This window comes from Trachemys scripta, chromosome 5 (assembly GCF_013100865.1).
Source record: "Trachemys scripta elegans isolate TJP31775 chromosome 5, CAS_Tse_1.0, whole genome shotgun sequence".
Classification (NCBI taxonomy): domain Eukaryota; kingdom Metazoa; phylum Chordata; order Testudines; family Emydidae; genus Trachemys; species Trachemys scripta.
The window spans coordinates 116,127,391-116,149,738 of NC_048302.1; the positions used below are offsets into that span (position 1 = coordinate 116,127,391).

The window sequence follows — 22,348 nt, forward strand, 5'->3', positions numbered from 1 at the left end:
TGAAAATTGTAGTGTGTCTAGGATGTTCTTTGGAATTGCTTGAGCGGGTGAATGTGATTTCAGGCATATACAGGTTGAATTTTTATGGCCACGAAGCATTAATGGCTCTTAGCTTTTTTAAATATTACCTTTTGTATTACCTGTATTGACTTTGTCATTTTCTTTTTTTCAGAGCTTAAAGAAGCCCAGAGGAGAAAGAAACAACTGGAAGAACGATGTAGACTGGAAGAAAGCATTGGCAATGCAGTTTTAATTTGGAACAATGAAATCTTACCCAACTGGGAAACAATGTAAGACACAGTATGTTTTATATTGTGCTTAACGGTAACTTCCTGTATCCTGAGAAGTTAAGGGATTAGTCAAGATCACTTTATTTCAACAGTGCTAGAAGCTAGTGTGTATAGCAGTCAAAGGTGACTTGCAAAGGGAATTGGTCTGTTTAAGGAAGGCATTCAGGTGGTGCTGCCAAAGATGATGGGGATTTTGTTAATTCCATTTCCTTATTACCTTTAATAGAGTTTAAGAAATTAGACATTAGACTGAACATAACTATGTGTATAACGTACTATTACATAGAGCCATGTAGCCATCCGTTTCCTGACTACAGTTGTAGAAAGCCGTATAATTTAAACTAGCTTGAGCATATTAATTTATGGTCTCCCTTGCATATAGAATAAAACCCATGTTTCAGAGACATGCTTCATCACAGTGACCACTTCTCTCTTACTGCTGTTAATGAAAAGTAGTGAGTTTCTGAATCTTGCTTTAGTTTTTGGTGTGGGAATTTTAATTCCTGTCCATTTCTTCTAACCTTTTCAGCATGTCGTATACAGCAGTGATGTTCAAAAATAATCTCAGATCAGGGATTGGTTGGTGACTGGGACCTCTGTTAGAAAGCTACTAGAAAACGTAACACTACGTAAAACATAGCCATCCATTTGTCAGGGCTTGGTTCTCCATGACTACTTGGGCTTTTGATGGTGTACTCCCAGATGTGTCTGTAGATTTAAGCACAGGTATGATGTTACTAAGCCTCTTAATTTACAGTGGGATACACCATGTATGCCAAACCAAGTGGCGACGGGGGGGAAAATATGGAAAACGATAGTAAAAAAATTAAAATAAAACCCCCAAACCCCTCTTTTCAGAACTAACACTTTTTAAAAGACACAGTGCAGGCAGTTAGCATGCCTAAAAACATCAATGTCTTGCCTACCATAACAGCTACATTCAGCTGTTCACGTTTTTTAAGGGTTTTATTTGTTTCATTTCTCCTTATTTGACTTTGAATGGAACTTTTACTCCTGGGGCAATTGTGTGGCAAAAAAATTAAAAATTCTGTTTGCAATGTTTTAAAATTCTGCATATTTTATTTGGCATGATTATATTGTGTTATTTTGACAGTTTCAATTACTTTGAAATAAATTACCAAAATATCTGCCAGCAAGTATATCTATAACAATACAGAGGACAAAAAAGATTCAGGACATGTTTTTTGACAAATAGATTCCTTATTAGGCATATTAATACAGAATTTTGAATAATTCATTTAAACTACAATGCAGAAACATATTTCCTGCATCCCTCAGAAGCAGTGCAAAGGCTTGGGGGACTCCAGGGTATTGGAGGAGCTGAGGGAGAGGAAAGTAGTTGCTGGGAAGGAGCCTGGGAGTGAACCTGGAGGCTTGCTGGGTTTGGGTGGGAGAAGTATGGAACAGGGTAGAGGGGAAGGGAGGGATTGTTAGGGAGTTGGGGAGCCTTCCCCATGCAGACCCTGGTTGACCCCTAGCCTTTCCCAATCAGTCAGACACATCTTTCTCTGTCCCATGTGTCCCTGCACCCCATGCCCAGTCTGTCCCCTTCATTAGTTTTTCTGAATAGCCGTCTGTGACCACCCCCAGCAAGCTCATGTGCCCCATTCTCTTTCTCTCTCATTCCCTGCCCAACCCCCCCCTTCGGCCCCTGTATCCCATGCCTTCTAACCTGGACCAGTGGGCAGGGCATTGTGAGAAACGCTGCTGGCTGCTACTGCCAGTGAGCCAGCTGCTCTCTGTTCTGGTGTCACAGTAGTCCTTGGTGGGCAAAAGGTGTAACTGCAGCACCTCTCCAGCAGAATGTATTTTCTGCAGAGGAAAAAAAAATCTGCAGGGGACATGAATTTTGAATGTGCACAATGATGCAGAATTCCCCCACAAGTAAACTATGCATGATCGTACCATAAGTTAGCAAATAAAAGATTAAAAACATCCTGGGCAGCTGTGTATTGAAATGTGTCGGGTACTTGACGATGAAGGAATTTCTAGAGAACTGAAAGAAGAAATTAAAAACCAGTTAAAAATTTAAATCTGTTTTAATAGTTGAAAGAGTCCGAATTTTACTTTTTTATTACTTGTCTCTCGAACTCTTGTTTTCGACTGACATTTGTAAAAGAAAGCAGTCAATCCCACAAACAAAGGCTTTGAAAGCTTTCCATTTCTAGTTTATACCAAAGCATAACATAGACTTTTGGTTAGTGCCTTTCTTGTCAATTTACTGATCCTTAGAAATGTGAAAAATGGAATATTGTGATCAAAATAAATCCATTTGGTTCAGTGGTTAATACAGCAGTCTGCTTTTAAGTGAATATGTTTTCATGGTTTTGCCTCCCCCTTAAACACACTTGCCCCTGGTGGTCAAATACTTCCCCAATCTTCCTTACAGCAGCCTTAGGATTATTGGCCATCAATTTAATATGGATTAGAACGGTTTCATTTAAATGTTTTTGACTCTTGCTGTCTCCATCTCCAAATTTGCTACTTCACGTGTTGCAGCCATGTACAGTGCTTTTTGCCCCTGGAGAGTCCACGCAGCTTAACAGTTGGAAAATTTTCATCTCATGGGCTGGGTTTTGAATGGGGGAGAAGATAATCTTTTATCACTGGAATGGAAAAATATTTTATACTGCAGACCTGGGTTCGTCCAGTCTCTAGTTCATGCAATGGAAAATCAGGGATGACTTCTTCTCCTAATCCTCCCTCCCCACTTGTGCACTTTCTGTCTCTGTCTCTCTCACATTGGCCCATATAGAGTGGCAGATTTCTAGCAGTCTTGGTTGCAGGGTTCCAGTCAAAAGCCTTCAGTTTGAGGAAGAAGGTAATATTAAAACAAAGTTCCAAGTTTAGATAGTACAAAAGCATGAATGAATGCTGCACAATCCCTGTTTGATTTCTCAGGGGGCCCATGGCAGGCTGACCTACACCTGGGCCTGAATCCTCCAATGCAGTTACAACACTTTCTACCTATAGTTCAGTATAACAACACATTTTATTTTAAACAGGTGCTGCTCCCGTAAAGTTCGAGAATTGTGGTGGCAAGGTATTCCTCCAAGCGTGAGAGGCAAAGTCTGGAGCTTGGCAATTGGCAATGAGTTAAATATCACCCATGGTGAGACTGACATGCATTCTGTCTGCATTTTGAGACACTGATCAATAAATAAATCATGCTTTAGCAGAGAGACTTCCATTTAGTTAGAATGTGTCAGAACTTGGGGGAACGATGAAGTCATGGTCACTTGTACTTTGCTTTCATTTAAGGATACCATGTGTTTTGCTCCACAGTGCATACAGTCTTTCTTATTCCACATGGGGTATTTAATTTTGGAGGTGTTCTAGGAATTTTTTTTTATTTTTATTCCACTGCTCAGTCTGAGTCATAGTCCTGGAATATTATTGCTGCGCATTGCTTTGATAAATAAAGATGTTCAGAGTTAACAACCCCATTTCAGAGTCAACAGAAAATAAGATATTTCATATAATTACTGTTAATTATGTAGTGCTTGTGGGTGTGCACATACTGGTTTTATTCTGAAGTGAGACACTTGGTTTGTGAGTAAAGGAGAGACTAACTTGGAAACAAAACCTGGTGTGGAATTAGTCCTCTTTCCTGCATGTTCATTAGTGATGATATCAGTAATACATTAGTCTGTTTCCTTGATTTTGTACTGTTATTTTTTCAGTCTTTTTTTTTTTAACCATTCCAAAATGGTGACAAAAGGGGAAATGTTGAGGATTTGCCTATATTCTTGTGGTTTCCTTCTACTGCATATGCCTTTTCTGTGGCTGTTTAGTGTACCTCAGAAATTGCTCTAGGATGGAATTGGAAGAGTTTGTGAGCTAATTGTCATAGTTCTGGGAGGAATTTTGAGTGGCAGAAGTATGTTACCCAAACAAATGCGAAGAAATATTTATATAATCAGTTCCACACAGAGGATTACGTCTGCTCACTGCATCAAAATTATACCCCGATGAAACAAAGCTTCCAGCACCCTACTTACCTAAAATTCAATTTTTTTTATTTTACAGATACTTACTTTATTTCTTATTTTGGGGGGGGGGAGGTAGGGGTTGCTAGCATGCCGACATGTAATCAGTAATTGAAGATGGATTTTAAAAAGTACTTGTTTTTCAGAACTCTATGATATTTGCTTGGCTCGTGCCAAAGAGAGGTGGCGATCACTTAGCACAGGAGGCTCTGAAGGAGAATGTGAAGGTATGTTTTATTTGGCAAAATATTATTCCATATTGTGTGATAACTTTCTTTTCATTACCAAATGAAGAGGCGCTGGTTTTAAAATCATTCCTAAATGTTAAACTAAAATAATACAGTTTAAAAAGCTGGAAGAAATATCAGCATAGTAGATGTGGGATATGTGGTTGGTAAAGGGGTATTAAAAACACTTCTGCAGGAGGGTAAAAATGTTTTTAAATGAAGTGTTAATCTCTTGCATGCTGTAGTTGACTTCATTATTTTCCTTTTTAAAGTATCTTTAAATTCAGTTGTCTATAACTTAAAAAAAAAAAAAAAAATTGTTTCGCAAAACCTTCCTTTGCCAATAGCTTAAAGATTTGTGGATGAGTGGCTTATATAAATTTTAGATTTGCTGTTTGTGTTGTAATACCTTAAGATGTGTTGCTTTCTCTTTCTCTAGTTCGGGGATCTAAATTCTTTGAAACTTTAGTAATAGCAAATTGCTTTCTTAATAGCTCAGTGTAACATTACTTCCCATGAGAGTTACAGCCTGTTGTTACAGACTCAGCATGTTGAGATTTTCCAGTTGGTTGGGTGTGGAGAGAAGAGATGGGGGGGGAGGGGAATCTGGGTGCTTGAAATAAAATACTTTAATCTGCTAGGATGACCACTTCTTTAAGGAGACATGTTGAGCAGAACCATGAGTGCATTATACAAGAGCATTTCACAACGAAGTGAAAATGTTTCTTATGGGAGTCTCCACGTTCCGTTCTCCTAAAATATATTAGATGGTATCTAATATAGTTTTTTAGCTTCTTTGACTATTCATTGTCCAGAGTTTATATCAACATGTGGTTAGTGTAAGTGCTAAGTAGCAGCAACTTGTATCTTGCCTTCACTGCAAAAACCCAAGCAGTTAGAGTTGATGATGATACTCAGTAGGAAAGACAAAACATGAATAGATAGGAATGTTTGAACACTGGGGGTGGGGGGAGGGAAGAGTTCATGTTGTAGGTGCATGTTTTCTTTGCTTAAAATTAATTTAAAAAGTTGCTGAGGGAATATTACAATTCTGCATAATCTTTAAATGTAAACGCAATGGCAAATTAAATGTACAAAATACCAAATTTACTCGGTGTGTGTGACATGGGATCACTTTTTTTCACGTTTTTTGCATAAAATTTACTTAGGTGCCTTCCAAAAAACCTTTAGCAAGAAGTTAGAGGTGTGGGACAGAAGTTGTCAGCCCCTATATTTCAGTTACCCTTATGCAAAAACAATCTTTTTCAGAGAGGTTACTTGCTCTGCAGGCCCTTCAAAAGGAGGAATACTGCAGGCCCTCGGCATCCTAGAGTATGGTACACAGGTTTGTGTATGCCCCCTGACTTGGCAGTAGTACTGTTACACAACCGTTAACATCTTCTCTCTGATATCACTGCATTCAGACTTATTCAGGAATAACCTGCACTATGGGACTGCTTCAAGCCAGAGAGTGTGTGTGTGTATTAAAAGGTGTTAAACACTGTAATTTTATTTTGATTTCTGCAGATGCTGGATTTTCTGCAGCAGACAGGGAAGCAAGTCTGGAATTAATAAAACTGGATATTTCTAGAACATTTCCCAATCTCTGTATTTTCCAGCAAGTAAGCGATTTAATTTTTAATCACACAATATTTTTCAATGTACACTTAAGTAGTAAAAACAAATTTTTGAAAAGTTTACACTGAAATAGGTTTATTTTATGTTCTAAATGTTTGTAGAAGAAGTCTACTTTAGTGCGAACTTGCATGTTGGTATTTAAATGTATGAGTAGTTTGTGGTAAAATTAATGTCTGGTGTTCCTGAATGACAAGTATAAAGGATTTCAGCAGAGTCTAAGACTGCTCAGTGTAATGTATGGCAACTTGTAAGACTTCTCAGGACTTGAAATTAACATAGTTTTTATGGGAATCCTCCTTAATATGTTGCGACTGTTCTTGCTATCCCTTTCTTCATTGCTCAACCCTACTGCTAGTCTAATAGATAGAGCTAAACCAACTTGATTAGTGTTCAGCTTTCTTGATACTAATATGTAACAATTCATAAAGCTGTAGTGAATTTCTAATGCTTGTGTCCTTTTGCACTTTGGTCGTTAACCTGTTGGATGAACTGTATGCATTTGGAATAAATAGGCGTGGGAAGATGTTCCTTAGTGACATTACAGTGATGCATTCCATATAAAAGTTGAAAGAGTTTAAAAAATTTTTCAAAGAAGTCTAGGGCAGGGGTTCTCAAACTTCATTGCACCGTGACCCCCTTCTGACAACAAAAATTACGACATGACCCCAAGACTGAGGACTGAAGCCTGTCTGAGCTCCACTGCTCCAGGCGGGGGGACAAAACCCAAGCCCCACCACCCTGGGCAGGGGGGCCTGTAACCTGAGCCCCACCACCGCTGAAGCTGAAGCCTGAGCCCAGCGTGGTGGAGCTCAGGCTTCTGCCCCTCGCAGTGGGACTCAGACTTCAGCCCTGGGTCCCAGCCAGTCTAAGGCCAGCCCTGGTGACCCCATTAAAATGGGGTCACGACCCACTATAAGGTCCCAGTCCACAGTTTGAGAACCACTGGGGATTTGGAAACCTCTTTAATTAAAATTAATGGAATGTGTCTAAGGGTATGTCTACACAGCAAAGAAAAACCCAAGGCTGGCCCATGCCAGCCAACTCAAGCTCACGGGGCTTGGGCTGCAGGGCTGTTTCATTGTTGTGTAGACTTCTGGGCTCCAGCTGGAGCCCAGGCACTAGGATCTTGTGAGCCCAGAAGTCTACACAGGAATGAAGCAGCCCCAAAGCCTGAACCTGAGCCCAAGTCAGGTGGCACGGGCCAGCTGTGGGTTTTTCTTTGCTGTGTAGACATTCCCTAAATCCTCTACACAGCTTAGGAGTTTCTCACAGATTGTGAATATTTACAGAAGCTGTATGATTAATTTTTTATTTTTCATTATAGGGTGGTCCTTACCATGACACATTGCACAGTATTTTAGGCGCCTATACGTGTTACAGACCTGATGTTGGCTATGTAAGTGAAGTTATATGTTGCAATTATGTGGGAGTGTTTCTGGTCACTTGCTAGACTGTTCTAAAATGATTTTGTGAAGATTTTTGGTTTTGCTGTACATCTTGGTTATTTTATGGTACATTTGATACAAAATGTTGTATCAAGGGATATGTGCACTGTTATGTTTTGCTGTTACATTGTTAGATTTGAACGTTTTTTAATGAAGTAGAGATAAGACTTCCACAAAATCTAGGGCACACATATGTGCTGAATGAAAATTGAAATACAAGCCATCTGGTTACATACTGTGTTTCACTGCACTCTTATTGAGGTGACAGCTTGTTAAAATTTTCTCTCTTCTTCAAGATATGGCCTCTGTGTTCACACTTCTGGGATGTGTGCCCTGGCACTGCAAAGCTTCTGGAACATTCTGTAAAGCAGTGCCCATTGGGGCTGCATAAGCTCCCTCATACCACTGAACAGTCAGAGTGCAGGTTATAAAAGGACTGTGTGGCTCTAACTGCTTCATTCAATTCTTTTTCCATGGCCAGGTGTGGACATTAGAGCATTCAGTATGGCTCTGGTTCAGTTAATTTTGGGAGGGTGTGAGTGGAGGAGGTGGTAATACCCCAAACCAGAATTTCCTTTTCCTCTTTTTCCATGTTTTAATAATTTGTTTCTGTGACTTTTGGCTGATCTGGTTCCTGAGGAACTGGAGAAAGGCAGATATCATATATATGGTATAGTTCATGGTCCTCTGTTTCTGGAGGCCAGTATGTACACCCACTGTTCTAAACATCTGCAGCTTCACAACTCAGGCCTACTTAGATTGGCAGTAGAGGGTCCAAGATTTCCTCATGGAGGAGGCCTGGTCCCTGGATCCAGCATCAGATCATTTTTGGCTTCATTGTCAAGGAAATCAGGATAAGAAATCTGTTGGACAGATCAGAAACCAGAGGTCCCTAAAAGGGATGGAAATGGGTGGTTGGTAGGCAGCATAACACTCAAATACATGGTGCCTTAGTCCATGCCAGCTGGAGTGTAAATTCTAAAGGCGGTGGACCCTGCTGGCGCGCTAAAAGTTCCCTAGTGCACATTAACATAGTACTGTCAGAAACAGGACTACATGAATGCGCATTTGGGAACTTTTAGCGTGTGCCAGCAGGATACATATAGGCTAGTTAGTGCACAACATGCTGGTGTGCATTAGAATTTACAGCCCAGCTGGTATGGACAAAGTCAGTGTGTAGACAAGCTCATAGAGTGGATTGGTTTTATATATGTTAGCCAAATCACCTCTCGCAACTAGCAGTGAATAGAAATTACACTCCATGCTGCAAAGAAATGAATGAAAGAATCCACAAAGGGAAGAGAGGAAGGGAGTGAAATAGATGTTAAACTGGCTCTGGACTCTGAGGTAACATGCTACGTCTGAGGTCTTGCAAACAGGGAAAACATATGAATAGTCAATGATAAAGCAGATATATGAAGTGCTTCTCATTTCCCTATTTCATTTGTTGAAGAGGCTGCCCTTCTGGTACTAAAGGTGGTAGAAATCCAGTGGACTTAAGATGATGACTGTGGCACTGGTAGGAGGCTGAAGTGTAGGTCCTCGTCCTCCGGTCATGTTTTAGGAAGCCCAAACGCTGGCGGTGGTCTTGGTATTCTTCTCTTTCTCTAGTGTTTCATCCATCTTCAGGTAGAAGAGAGTCTTCCCTTCAAATGGGAGATCTTCCACAGAGGTGTGTGTAACTGATACAAGGCCAAACAATTGGAGCCAAAGTTTATAGTTTCAGAAATATCTGATGCTGCGATCAGAACTGCAGCAAATGTCCATGCAATAGTAGTCAACTAAATGGTTAAGGCACATTAGCTTTAGTACCTGAAGGTCTTACTAAGGACTCACTTAAGGCTCACTCTCCCAGATCTAAAGTAGTATGGATGGCATGCCTCTACTATTTCCATCAGAGATCTATAAGTCTGCTATTTGTAGTTCTATTTATGCCTTTATTCAGTACTTCTGTCTCTCAACATAGTGTTTAACTCTGATATTTCAGGAGAGCAGTCCTTGTTTAATGTGAACGCCACAACCCAGCTTCCTGCAAGTGGGACCATGCACAGGCCACCTCAGAAGGAGAAGTAACTGGTTCTTTGAGAGTCTTGCTTCTGCATATTCACACTTCTGTCATCCTTTCCTTTTCCCGAGGGCTCTTTGGTTTACTGGAAGGGGGGAAAAAAAAAAATCTGAGATGGTTGTAAAAAGAACAGGAGTACTTGTGGCACCTTAGTGACTAACAAATTTATTTGCATAAGCTTTCGTGGGCTACAGCCCACTTCATCAGATGCATAGAATGGAACATATAGTAAGAAGATATATACATACAGAGAACATGGAAAGGTGGAAGTTGCCATACCAACTCTAAGAGGCTAGCTAATTAAGATGAGCTATTATCAGCAGGAGAAAAAAAACTTTTCTAGTGGTGATCAAGATGGCCCATTTCAGACCGTTGACTCTTAGAGTTGGTATGGCAACTTCCACTTTTTCATGTTTTCTGTATGTATATATATCGCCTTACTATATGTTCCATTCTATGCATCTGATAAAGTGGGCTGTAGCCCACGAAAGCTTATGCTCTAATAAATTTGTTAGTCTCTAAGGTGTCACAAGGACTCCTGTTGTTTTTGCAGATACAGACTAACATGGCTGCTACTCTGAAACTTGAGATGGTTGTGGCATTGTTAGGACCTCTGCTGTGAAAATTTTGATGTCCTGAGAGAGGATGCTTGTGTGGCCTGAATAAGCACATCCTTCTGGAAGGTTTACAAAACTCAGTGGTGCATCACACAAGTATGACTGTGAAGAGGCAACATACTTGTAGAAATAGGTTGCTCACCAGTAACTGTATCTTCTTTCTTTAGGTTCAGGGCATGTCCTTCATAGCTGCAGTGTTGATCTTGAATTTGGATACTGCAGATGCCTTCATTGCTTTTTCTAACCTTCTGAATAAACCGTGTCAGATGGCATTTTTTCGAGTGGACCATGGCCTTGTAAGTACACAGGAAACGCTAATTCCTTTATGCTTCTACTGAAGATCTGTCAGGTACAAGACAGAACTTCAGCAAGGGTTCATAGTCTGTTTTTCAAAGTTCTAACAAACCTCTATTTTTAAAGCAACAGTTTAAAAAACTTACTGAAAGGGGAAAACTGAATGAAATAGCTACCCAGTACTGTGTGATGCTCAGAGATTATGAGCATGATTATTCTAAGTGCACCAATTTAATGCATGCATTGTAAATGGGAGCCCAAATCAGATTAACAGCCTTACAAAAATTGATTGGAAGGCAGTTTTTATCCCAAACTAATAGGTTGCTAAAAATAAACTGTTGATGCTTTACAATTTGAATCAGGTTCCCCATTTCTCTCTCTCATATTTTGCTGTGTCAGCTCGGATTTGAAATGTAGCTAAGGGGATTAGGCAACCAAATCCTTACTTCCTTAAGCTCCTTTGAAATTCCCAGCTGGCATATATAACATACTACATGGGGAAAATACCACAATTTCCAAACTTAATTCCAGTTGTAGTAGCTCTAACAGATCTGCTTAAGTTTCCTCATGAGTTTTTTGAAAATCGTTTTATTTGACAAAAATATGACGTTCTGTACGTCTTCCCTGTTTTTCCTTTTTAAACTAGAAGTATATCATAAAAATAAGGTATTGGTTTCTTAAAAGTTCAAGTGGGGGAAAAAAAGGAGCAGTAACAGAGTGATCACTGTGGGAGTGACTGTCAGCACTTCCTCCCTAGCCCTTGTATAGTAGGAGACTGATACATGTGACTGCTCTGTTGCAATTCCTGAAACTCATCAGCAGTAGAAGCCTTTAATGTGGCATGTTGCAACTCAATTCACATTGGCAGCAGCAAGATCAATCTTGTTCTGACTCCAGTTGGCTGCACCCAGCAATAGAGAGGGAGCACTGCTGTTGCTCATGTACACAAATACATTACCCATGAGGCTGGCAGCAGAGTGATACTTGCTAGAACAACCTTTTTTTTCCAGTGGAAAGTTAGTGTCTTGGTAGCCCACTGGACTATAGCCCTACAAATCAGTTTTAGCCCCTATTGACTAAATGGGAAGTGTAGTAAACAAATACTTTTAGGAAAGTGGTGGTGAGAGCTTGTGGAAATAACACTACAGTATTCCCCAATTGCCTATCGTAGATTAAAGTCCTAGGGAAAATCTTGCTACCCTTATGTAGTAAGATGTAATAAGGAAAAAGTTACCGACTTGATAGGATGATTGAGGATGTTTTCTGATGGTTAGTATGGGGAGCTTGAGATGGGACGTCTTTCCAGATTCAGGGCAGATCCACTCTGCCTGTTCAACGATCTGTGCAACAGATATGATAATCTGACACTAAACTTCTCTTAAGGTAAATGAGATCTATTGATCCAAGAGGTAAATTCAATAGCTCTTGATTGCCACAATGAGAAATTGACATTCATGCATTCTTCACATTTTCTAAACTATCTGGAAATGTTCAATTTATGGCAATAGCACTATTAGTACTACTAGTAGTTCTTGTAATTTAATTATTTTTTTGTAGCTTGTTGAGTAATTGTTTTATTGAATTCATGTTACTTCATGAGTCTATAGTTACATATTCATTTCAGGGCTTCACTTTATTCCACTTATAAATAAAAATTATACATCCCTGCTCTTGTGGTGGTCACAATATTTGAAACATGACATATATTTAAGAAAATGGTAGAATACACTGTTATATACAATCTTGAGTAAAAATACCTACCAATTAATCCGTCAGGATCAAGATAAAATACCCTTCAGCTGTTATTTCAATTCTAGTAAGGCTGTCTGTCTAATGAAAGCAATACAGCACCATGTTTTTCAGACCATTGTAAGAGTGTTATATAAAATAGTGTCTGAAATGCTGTGCAAGTGAAAGGCTTTAGTATGCACTGGCATTAAGATAGTTTAGAAGCTAGGACTGGACGTTGCATTACCGACCTACATTTAGATTTTTTTTTTAATTACATTATAGAGAAATAGAGTTCACAGCCAGCTGCAGGAATTCTGTACTGTTACTAATGCATAATTGGACAGTTTTTCCTCCAGTTACACAATTTCCTGCACTCTAGTTCTGATTTTCATGTTCACCATACAGCTTTTTCTCAATGACACATTGAATGCAGGGATTTTGCAGAATTGTATAATTATTTCTGTGCCATGTAATCGCTCTTTGATTGGTTGCTCTAACTTCTTCTTGTGCTCCTTGGCTCAGTTTTCCAGCTGTTTGCTTAACACTCCAGTCAGCTGAAACAGAAAAGCCCCAGAATGTACATGGAAAAGAAGAAAAATGGGTCTGTCAAATGCTTTAAAAAAAAAAAGAAAGAAAATGCACTCGCTTCCATTCTTCCTTCCATCCACTTCACTTTCCCTTGTGTCATACGAGCAGAACTCTTGTTTCCACCACAACTGTTGTATTTGTGTTGGGAGAATCTCAGTCTTTTCCTCCCATTTTAGGGAGGAAATATTGTAAATACATATTGTAACCAAAAATGTGTTAATGGGGAGAGAGGGGGAGAAGAGGGGAAGAACCTTGCTGAGACAGTGGGATTGAGAGAAGGCATGATGGGGGAGGAGCAAGAAAAGAGCAAATCTTTTGTTTTTAACTCGTTAATAGTTTACCTCTCAACCTGTGTGACAAATCATATTGTGTTTTGTATTATATTTGGCTATTGAATCATAAATTTCACTATCAATTTCTGTCCTTCTATTAAAGGTCTAGTAGGGCATTGGACTGGGAGTCAAACCTGGTTTCTGTTTCCATCTTTGTTACTGATTTGCAGAGTGACCTTCAGCCTTCTGTTTCCCCTCCTGTAAAATGCATATGATGTTTACCCTCCTTCGTAAATCACTTGGAATACTATGAGTGAAAATTGTCTGTAAGAGTATAACCTGTCATTATAAACTCTCTAATAAGGGTTAATAAACTTCTTAGCTTCCAACCTCACTTTATTGGCTGTAAATTCTTTGGACTGGAATTCATTCAGTCTGATATTATTACTGCATTAACAGAAAGCACTCTTAAGTTATCATCATAATTTTCCATTACATTTAAGTGCAATAGCCAGTATATTTGCTTATTTCACCTGCTGGTGTCTTCCTTTCCAAAAGGAAACTGGCCTAGATCCAAAACAATCATTTCTTCCATTGAACAGCTTTAGGAAGATATACGGAATGGAACTCAAACATACATGCACATGCCAGCACTTAGACAAATGTTTACACAAAGGACTTATGTACTTTACCGTGTATAATTCATATTGTTGGGATTTTGTGCCTGTTTCAAGAAGCAGTCCTGAAATTAAGATCCTTAAAACTTCAATAGGAAAAAAAAAGTTAACTAATATCTAATGATTTTTCTTTTGTTTTTCCCAGATGTTGACCTATTTTGCAGCATTTGAGGTATTCTTTGAGGAAAATCTGCCAAAGTTGTTTGCTCACTTCAAAAAAAATAACTTGACTCCTGACATCTATCTTATTGATTGGTAAGACTGTCAGAGTACTGTATAATTATCAGTGTGTACATATTAGTTTTTAGCGTCGTATACATGTTTATATAATAGATGACAAAGAGCTTACAAAATTTGTAGGGGTTCAGTCAGCATTTCTATTTAAGTACTTTCTTTCAGCAAATAACTTTGTTTCAAAACTGTCTACTATTAAAATGTAGTTTTTATATTAAAATTGAAACAAAGTCCTATCCATGCTATAAGTAGAAACTTATTTCTATAAGCAGTTTGTGACGTTCATCTAACCTTTTTATCATACTCATGGCTGAGTTGTGTCCATGCATCAGCTTGCTTCACAAATCAGCTGTGTCTCAACAGAATTTGCACCTCCCTATCTACCACACATTTGAATCTGCATTCTGGGAAAATCTGGTAGCTATCCCATACTGCATGAGTAGGCGATAAAGTGCCTGGGAGACATGCATATAGAACAGCACATGGGGAGCCGCAGCATGGGATTTTCTGCACAGAGCTGAAAGGAAGGAGAACCAGAAAAACAGGTTGCACAGGCATGGCTATACAGTTTGTGGCCACACAACAATATATCAGTGGTTATGGGAAGACAAATGTGTTGTCTTAGGCCTCTATCTAGTTGGATGAATTATGGTTAGTTTTCAGAGTTATTAACACAGTATTAACTGTGGTGTGTTGACACAAATCATGTTTATAGTCAACTGTGCCACTAGTTGGTACAGACCAGTTAAAAGTTGAAGTGTAGACAGGAACATAATGTTTTGGTTAGGTTAGGAGAGAACAAAAGAGTATCTGTTGGTTTCTGGCAATTGAAAGTGTTCTGAAATGTGAAATTGCCTTCAGTTAGTGCCTTTTGACTAGAAATGGAACCACAAATCTGAACCCCTTCAAATTTCAGGGTGAGGAGAGTAGTTGGATATGAGGCTGCTGCTGGTGTTTTGGAAGTATGTTGGCTTCAGAACTCCCAGGGGACTGTTTGCAAGTTTAGGTTTGGATACAGCTGAAATTTCATTAACGGCTGATTAAGCAAGATTTCAACCATTCGTCCTGATAGAAATCTCAGGATCAGAATACAATATTTTAATGTTAAATTTGGCGCAGGTTAAAAATGGTTAATCAGTGTGTGCTCTACATGTATCCATGTAGGCGTTTGGTGGCTCAGACTGTCTAAAATGGGAAATGAATTTGGGTGCCTCTATTTTGGTGTGGTCAACTGGAGACTCCTAGAGGGATCTGATTTTCAGAAAGTGTTGATTTCCTGTCCTCTGAAAATCAAGCACTTTGAGGTGTTTAATTTTAAATATCCCAAAACTGAGGCATCTAAAATAAAAATACCTCTTATATAGAGCTTTTGATCAGTAGATCTCATAACACTTCAGGCTTGCATGTATGTATTCTCACCACATCCCTGTGTGGTACATAAGAACGGCCGTACCGGGTCAGACCAAAGGTCCATCTAGCCCAGTATCCTGTCAACCGACAGTGGCCAATGCCAGGTGCCCCAGAGGGAGTGGATCTAACAAGCAATGATCAAGTGGTCTCTCTCCTGCCATCCATCTCCACCATCTGACAAAACAGAGGTTAGGGACACTATTCTTTACCCATCCTAGCTAATAGCCATTAATGGACTTAACCACCATGAATTTATCCAGTTCTCTTTTAAACGCTGTTATAGTCCTAGCCTTCACAACCTCCTCAGGTAAGGAGTTCCACAAGTGGTAGGGAAGTATTATTCCCATTTTACAGATCATCAATCACTTTTGAAAACCTTGAACACAAAACTACACAAATAGCATGAATATAATATAGAGTCTGTATTGAAATCTAGGTTGGATATGTTAATGATCTTCAAGTGCTATTTATCTGTTAATGCTCCAACATTGTGCTTATACAGTACTCATGGAACAAATCTTAGTCAATCCCTGTCCCAAGGTGCTTGCAGTCTGAGACCAATACGTAGCACAAGACATACCAGGAAATCCAAAGGAGAGTGCAAATTTAGGGTATTCTGATTTTGCCCACTTCTTTAATGTAAAATTGGAATGGAAAAGCTGTGGTGTAGTTTGTGTGAGCGTGGGTATGTGTAGCGGGGAGACAAACTTTTGAGAGGGATTGCAGTAATGGAAGAATGAGGACATGCTGAGTTGGGGCTGGGATGCTGTTTCATGCACAGGGATGGCATGAAAGTGGGAGTAGGAGGGGTGCAGGGTAGATAAAGGGGAAGAAGTTACAGTATTCAAGGCACAAGAGTTTATCTTCCAGTAAGTTTCAGAATTGATCTTTAGGGACTCCTGGAGTAAGTATCTTAGTGGATCTCAACTGCTGAGTTAAGTCATGTGGAGGGAAGTGGACTTTAAAATATCCAGGATCCACACTATAAAGCAGGGGTTCTCACACTGGGGATTGGGACCCCTCAGGGGGCCGCAAGGTTATCACATGGGGGGGGGGTTTACAAGCTGTCAACCTCCACCCCAAACCCCGCTTTGCCTCCAGCATTTATAATGGTGTTACATTAAAAACACTTTTTTATATATTTATAAGGGGGTCACACTCAGAGGCGTGGTATGTGAAAGGGGTCACCAATACAAAAGTCTGAGAACCCCTGCTATGAAGAGTTTTATAAATCTTAGCTAACACGTACAATTTCACTTGAAAAAGAATTGGAAGCCAGTGCAGTCTCCAAAGTCAAGTGTGATATGCTTCTTGTGAGAAATATAGTTAAGCAAGAAGACAGCCATATTTTTGTATTAGCTGAAGTTTCCAGGTAGCGTGAAGGTTAACTCAAGTAGAGCACACAGATGTCTTTGGTAACCGTTGATCCAAACTGGATCGTAGTATATGTGCAAGAGATAATGTGACACAAAAGAAAACTGGAAAGGTCTGTATCTAACAAGAGTAAACCCAAGTGGGAGAGGAGAGAGCACTTTCTACTGATATATGGGCATCTTAAAAACAGATGAGGATTCACAAGGTCTTATATCCACCTTTTGATTGTCCTGAAGATTATGAATATTTAAACATACTTGATTGATAAAAGGATTTCTACAATAATTTGTGCGTAAATCATGCATTTTATATAAAGTTTGCAAGAGGACAACGCTGCTCATCAGCAGCAGAAACTGGATGAGGATTGGCTGTTTAAATTGTAGTTTAAAGCAAAAGCTGTAAAAAGACTGATACTAATTCCTCTTAATACTTAAAATATTTTCATAAATGTCACACTTGTAACTTCATTTCAATTGAAAGTCTACTAGAGATAGGATTTTATGGAATGAAATGTAAAGATAGCCCCTTTAGTAGAGGGAATAAAGAGGAAAATTTACAAGAGTAAAATCAAGTTAATCTCATTCCTCCATATTTAATTTTTCCCCTGAGTGATGTCCAAGGGACCAGAAAAGGCATTAAAGTTTGCAGCTGTTTTAGCTCCCCCTAGTGTCAACTAGTTATACTTGTCAGTTTCAGTAGACAGGAAATCAAAAATTGAAATGACTTGAATTTCAAAAAAATACTTTTTCCCCAAATTTTTTAAAAAGCAGCTTTCCAAGAGCTCCAAGGATTTATATGGATATTTTATATATATATAAATCTAAAGATAAAGATACTACATTTTATGACATAATCATACCCCCATGATGAATATGGGGTGCAGTGTCACACCTTCTTAAGAGTGGACTTAAACCTGTCCTGCCATGGCCTGTCATTCACTGTGGTTATAGGTATGGCGTTTGGGCCCAGATGGAAGTAAAAGCCCTCAAAATCTTTCACCAGGATGAAATAGCGTTTCTCTGTGTGCTTTACAGTATGTGGTACCAAATACGATATGCTCTTGAGGACCTTTTTCAGGCTCTGAAGTGCATCATTGGTAGGCATGGCTGCTGTCCCAGGAACAGACAGCTGCAGGATATCCACTAACTTATGGGTATTCTTCTGCAAGAACTCCGCCTAAATGCCCAGTGAGGCAGCCATGTGCCACAAAATGTCCTTATAGCCCTTGAAATCCTTCAGCATTGGAGAACAGGAAGAACTAGGCACTGCTGTATTGTCTGGTATGAAGAAGGGGTGGTTAACTTTGCCAAGTCTGGCTCCCATTCCTGGACTAGCGGAGCTGGAAGAGGCAGCTCCATGTGCTCTGCACAGGAAAGGCTCACTGGTGCCTCACTGGTCCACAGTTCCCATCACCAATCTGCCCAGCAATCTCGCCTTCGAGTGCAATCTATTTAGTTATTTACTTATTCCCGTAATACAAGAACTAGGGGTCATCAAATGAAATTAATAGGCAGCAGGTTTAAAACAAATAAAAGGAAGTTCTTCGTCACGCAGCGCACAGTCAACTTGTGGAACTCCTTACCTGAGAAGGTTGTGAAGACTAGGACTATAACAGGGTTTAAAAGAGAACTGGATAAATTCATGGTGGTTAAGTCCATTAATGGCTATTAGCCAGGACGGGTAAGGAATGGTGTCCCTAGCCTCTGTCTGTCAGAGGATGGAGATGGATGGCAGGAGAGAGATCACTTGATCATTGCCTGTTAGGTTCACTCCCTCTGGGGCACCTGGCATTGGCCACTGTCGGTCGACAGGATACTGGGCTAGATGGACCTTTGGTCTGACCCGGTACGGCCTTTCTTATGTTCTTATGACTGAGCAGCATCCCATGGATTCCGTGGAGGTCACTGGTAAGGATAGGCAGTGGGTGGCCAATAGGTGCCCCAGCCCAACTGCGAGATAAGTGCTAGTGTCCGTAGTACTCCGTAAATGATCCCCGATGTGGAGCGAATGATGGATAGGAGGAGGAAGACCCGACCTTGACGTTGAGGAGCCTCGGGTTTCTGGGATAAAGGTGGGGCCAATCCTGAGGGAGTGAGTAATCAGTCTGAGTCATCTGTTGCCCAGAACAAGGCAGGGACTGGTGCCGATGATGGAAGTGGTACCACTGGCACCAAGTGACCGAGGTAGCGTCAACCTTCAAGTCATCAGCGGTACTGGAGCAGCTGATGGTGCCAAAGTGTAGGGCGGTGAAAGCTGCCAAAGTAACATCTGCAGTGCTAACGAGTTTCCTGACACCGAGGTCCCTTGCATCAAGCCTGGTACCTGCCCTTGTTCCACGGACTGTGGAAGGGGAACATCAAGGTGCGGTGCTGACAGACCCAAGGGATTCAGTGGCCCATCGAACCAACGATGCTAGCCTGGCAAAGTCCTGGGCCAAAGGAAGTTAAGATGGAAAGGTAGAGGACGTCTGTAGCCACCAAGTATGCCACCGACATGGAAACGGTGCCAGCATCGCCCTCATTGGTACAGGACTCAACGGAGGCCCTGGTGCCAGAACCGGAGTTGATGGTACAGGGTCTGTAACCTCCCTACTTGGTACCAGTGAGCAGTTATAGGCACCACCCCCCATGCTAGCACTAACCACATGCTGATGCACGCTCTTCCTGGGGGAGGCGAAAGAGTCAATCAGTCTTATGCAACCTTTTCCCCTGTGCACTCAATGGGGAATGGCTCCTCTGTCTCTTCAGAGAGGCTCCTGCTCCAGAATGCGAAGCAGCAGCACTTTCTGAACCTGAGGGCAACCTCCAATCTATAGGAACACTAACTGATTCAGAATGCTAGAAAATGTACTTGCAGTATGGCTGTAGCCACACTCCCAGTGCAGAGGTATAGTTAGAAGCTGGAATTAGTAATGATACAATATGAATTACTTGTTTAGTTATCTATAGTCTAGTATTGTACAGTGGGATGCCAGTGACTCTACGCTGAAATTTGGTGTCTACTATGATGCTACTAGTGTTAATCAAAACAAATTTGTCTTATCACTCCACTCCACTTCACTTCATACTGCAATAAAGTCAATATTTTGAGCAATTCAGGGGACCTGTGGGCCCTTGGAGGCTAGTGAGAATGTGGTTTGAGTAACCAAGAGGAGGTTCTCTCTTAGGCTGTTGTTTCTGTAGCCATTCTCTGACACATTCATCTACTCACACAGTTTGAACTACCCCATCTTTTGCCTGTGATTGACACATTTGCCTCTTGCTTCATCCATTCTCCACTGGGTATCTTGCCATCTTGTTAAATTCAGGGTAGCCTGAACTGACCTTTCTTCCAAAATTCTCCCCACTCCCATTTTCTGTCACTGTTGAATACAACAATTCTCCTGGTCAGTCAGGCCTGGACTCGGTTTGGGGTGTATATCTTCAATTCCTCTCTCCCTTTGGCACACACCCTCACTGTGTCCAAATCTTGCAGATTCATCTTACACAAATGTTAGTAAGTTTCAATCTTAGCTGTGGCCACACCGCTAAAGCTGTTGTTGAAATCCTCATCTCCCATCATGATTACTAGAACGGTTTCCTCTCTGGCCACCTCAACACGCATTTTGCCCCCTCCAGGCCCTATTCAAAATACAGTCTCTAAAGTAATCTTCCTGGCCCCATGTCTCTCTTTTTTTTTTTAAATCCTACCAGCTGCTTCTGCTTCCCCTTCTCTGTTCCATTAAATTCAAGCTTCCCGTGATCATCACCCTCAAGATTAAACACTGTTCCCCTACCTTCTTATCTCATTACCAGAACTTTTCCACCCTTGTGTTCCACCAGCTATGTCATCCATGTTGCTCAGTTTGTCTGTTTCTCCTGCAACCATTGCCACACCTTCTTCATCATCTTCCTCTGAGCTGGATATCAAAGCTCCACTACTCTCTCCTTACACAAATCCTACCTGAAGATCTACTTCTTCCATGGCAGCTGGAACAAACTAAATAAGCCACCTATTTCACTTATATATCCTGAGAGAAGTACTCATCTATATGGAGGGGAGCAGGGTCAAATGTTGGGAGATGTATGGCATAAGATCCCTGGAATTTAAACTGGAAATTAGCATGGGAAAAGACAAAAGGCGTTTGGGCGGGGGAGTGCGGTTGGGAAACTTAATATATAAAACATGCCTAATGTAATTCAAGATATTCTGTATATTACATCCCTTTTCACCCATTCTTTCTCTTTACGGATTTTATGCCCATTAGGGAAAGGAACTGGGTCTTCCTATAGATATGTACGTGACCTAGCACATTTTGAATAGATTTGCAATCTAAATTATACTTCCTGTGAAACAGTGTATATATTTATACCAAATATAAATGAACTATCCAGTATCTGATCACTAACAAACTGTTGTTCAGCTGTTATTTAAGACTTGTGTACCTCTGTGCTGCTGCTTAAATTTTTTTCTTACATCCTAACCCTAAAGATTTTCTTCTGTTTTCAGGATATTCACATTGTACAGCAAGTCTTTGCCACTAGACCTTGCATGTCGTGTCTGGGATGTGTTCTGCCGGGATGGAGAGGAGTTCCTATTCCGTACAGCCTTGGGAATATTAAGACTTTTTGAAGATATTTTGACCAAAATGGACTTTATTCATATAGCCCAGTTCCTAACAAAGTTACCAGAGGACTTGCCTTCAGAAGAATTCTTCACATCTATTGCTGCGATTCAGATGCAAAGTAGAAACAAAAAGTGGGCTCAGGTAAAGAGAACTTATTTGTTTTTGTCTCCTTTGTATAACAAATGAAGGAGCATTTGGCAATGCCTGAGAAAATGCAAAACAGTGCAGCGGAGTATATTTACGGTTTGGTAGGCTTGTAGATCACTTTATAATGCTGGCAGGTGAACGTTTAGTGAAAAGGCTGGTTGTCCTGAACATTTCCCCTCTGGGAATCAAGAGCTGGATCAATACTCGTTACGCTAAAATTGTGGTGGATCCAAGCTTGAATAGTGGTCGCGTGCAGCATTTTTCTCCTATTAATTGCAAAGGAGGCTAAAAAAACCTCAGACATAGAAGTTCAGTATTACAACTTCATATTTAAAAAAAAAAAATGGCTTGGTTTGTGGGAAAAGATGAGACAACTGAATCCTGTATGAATTTTTTTCTCCATTCCATCAGCACTCTGTTGCCAAACTGTTGTAATTAACAGGGATCCTAGAAATCCAATTGCCCCAGAAAACCTGGAATTTGCATTTTTTACAGAGAACCTTTAGTTTTTGTGTTGTGAAAAAATAAAAACATCTTTACTATTAACTAAATTTTACTGAAAGCATCAATGTCACTTATTCAATGCATGCCACCTCCCCCTCTTGTGGTTTTGAATGTGCTTTACACTAAGCATACTTCAATAAACTGCTTCGGCATATAGAGGTTATTCAACAGCATATAGGGGTTCGTGTTTTAACACATCTTAAATTCCACTTCAGCCTC

General features: G+C 40.3%; 1 protein-coding gene across 4 annotated transcripts in view; it reads left to right on the forward strand.

Moving 5' to 3' along the window:
* Nucleotides 1-22,348, forward strand: part of TBC1D14 (TBC1 domain family member 14) — a 104,109-nt gene that overhangs the window by 77,259 nt on the left and 4,502 nt on the right. For 3 of the 4 annotated variants that reach the window (XM_034771813.1, XM_034771814.1, XM_034771816.1), the window contains 8 exons: nucleotides 173-290; nucleotides 3,317-3,423; nucleotides 4,447-4,527; nucleotides 6,055-6,149; nucleotides 7,490-7,561; nucleotides 10,460-10,588; nucleotides 14,000-14,109; nucleotides 21,361-21,619. In XM_034771813.1, coding sequence (XP_034627704.1) covers nucleotides 173-290; nucleotides 3,317-3,423; nucleotides 4,447-4,527; nucleotides 6,055-6,149; nucleotides 7,490-7,561; nucleotides 10,460-10,588; nucleotides 14,000-14,109; nucleotides 21,361-21,619 — 971 coding nt within the window. Of the gene's footprint in view, nucleotides 1-172; nucleotides 291-3,316; nucleotides 3,424-4,446; nucleotides 4,528-6,054; nucleotides 6,150-7,489; nucleotides 7,562-10,459; nucleotides 10,589-12,839; nucleotides 13,920-13,999; nucleotides 14,110-21,360; nucleotides 21,620-22,348 lie in introns of those variants that run through there. The other variant, XM_034771815.1, reaches the window with a different exon arrangement.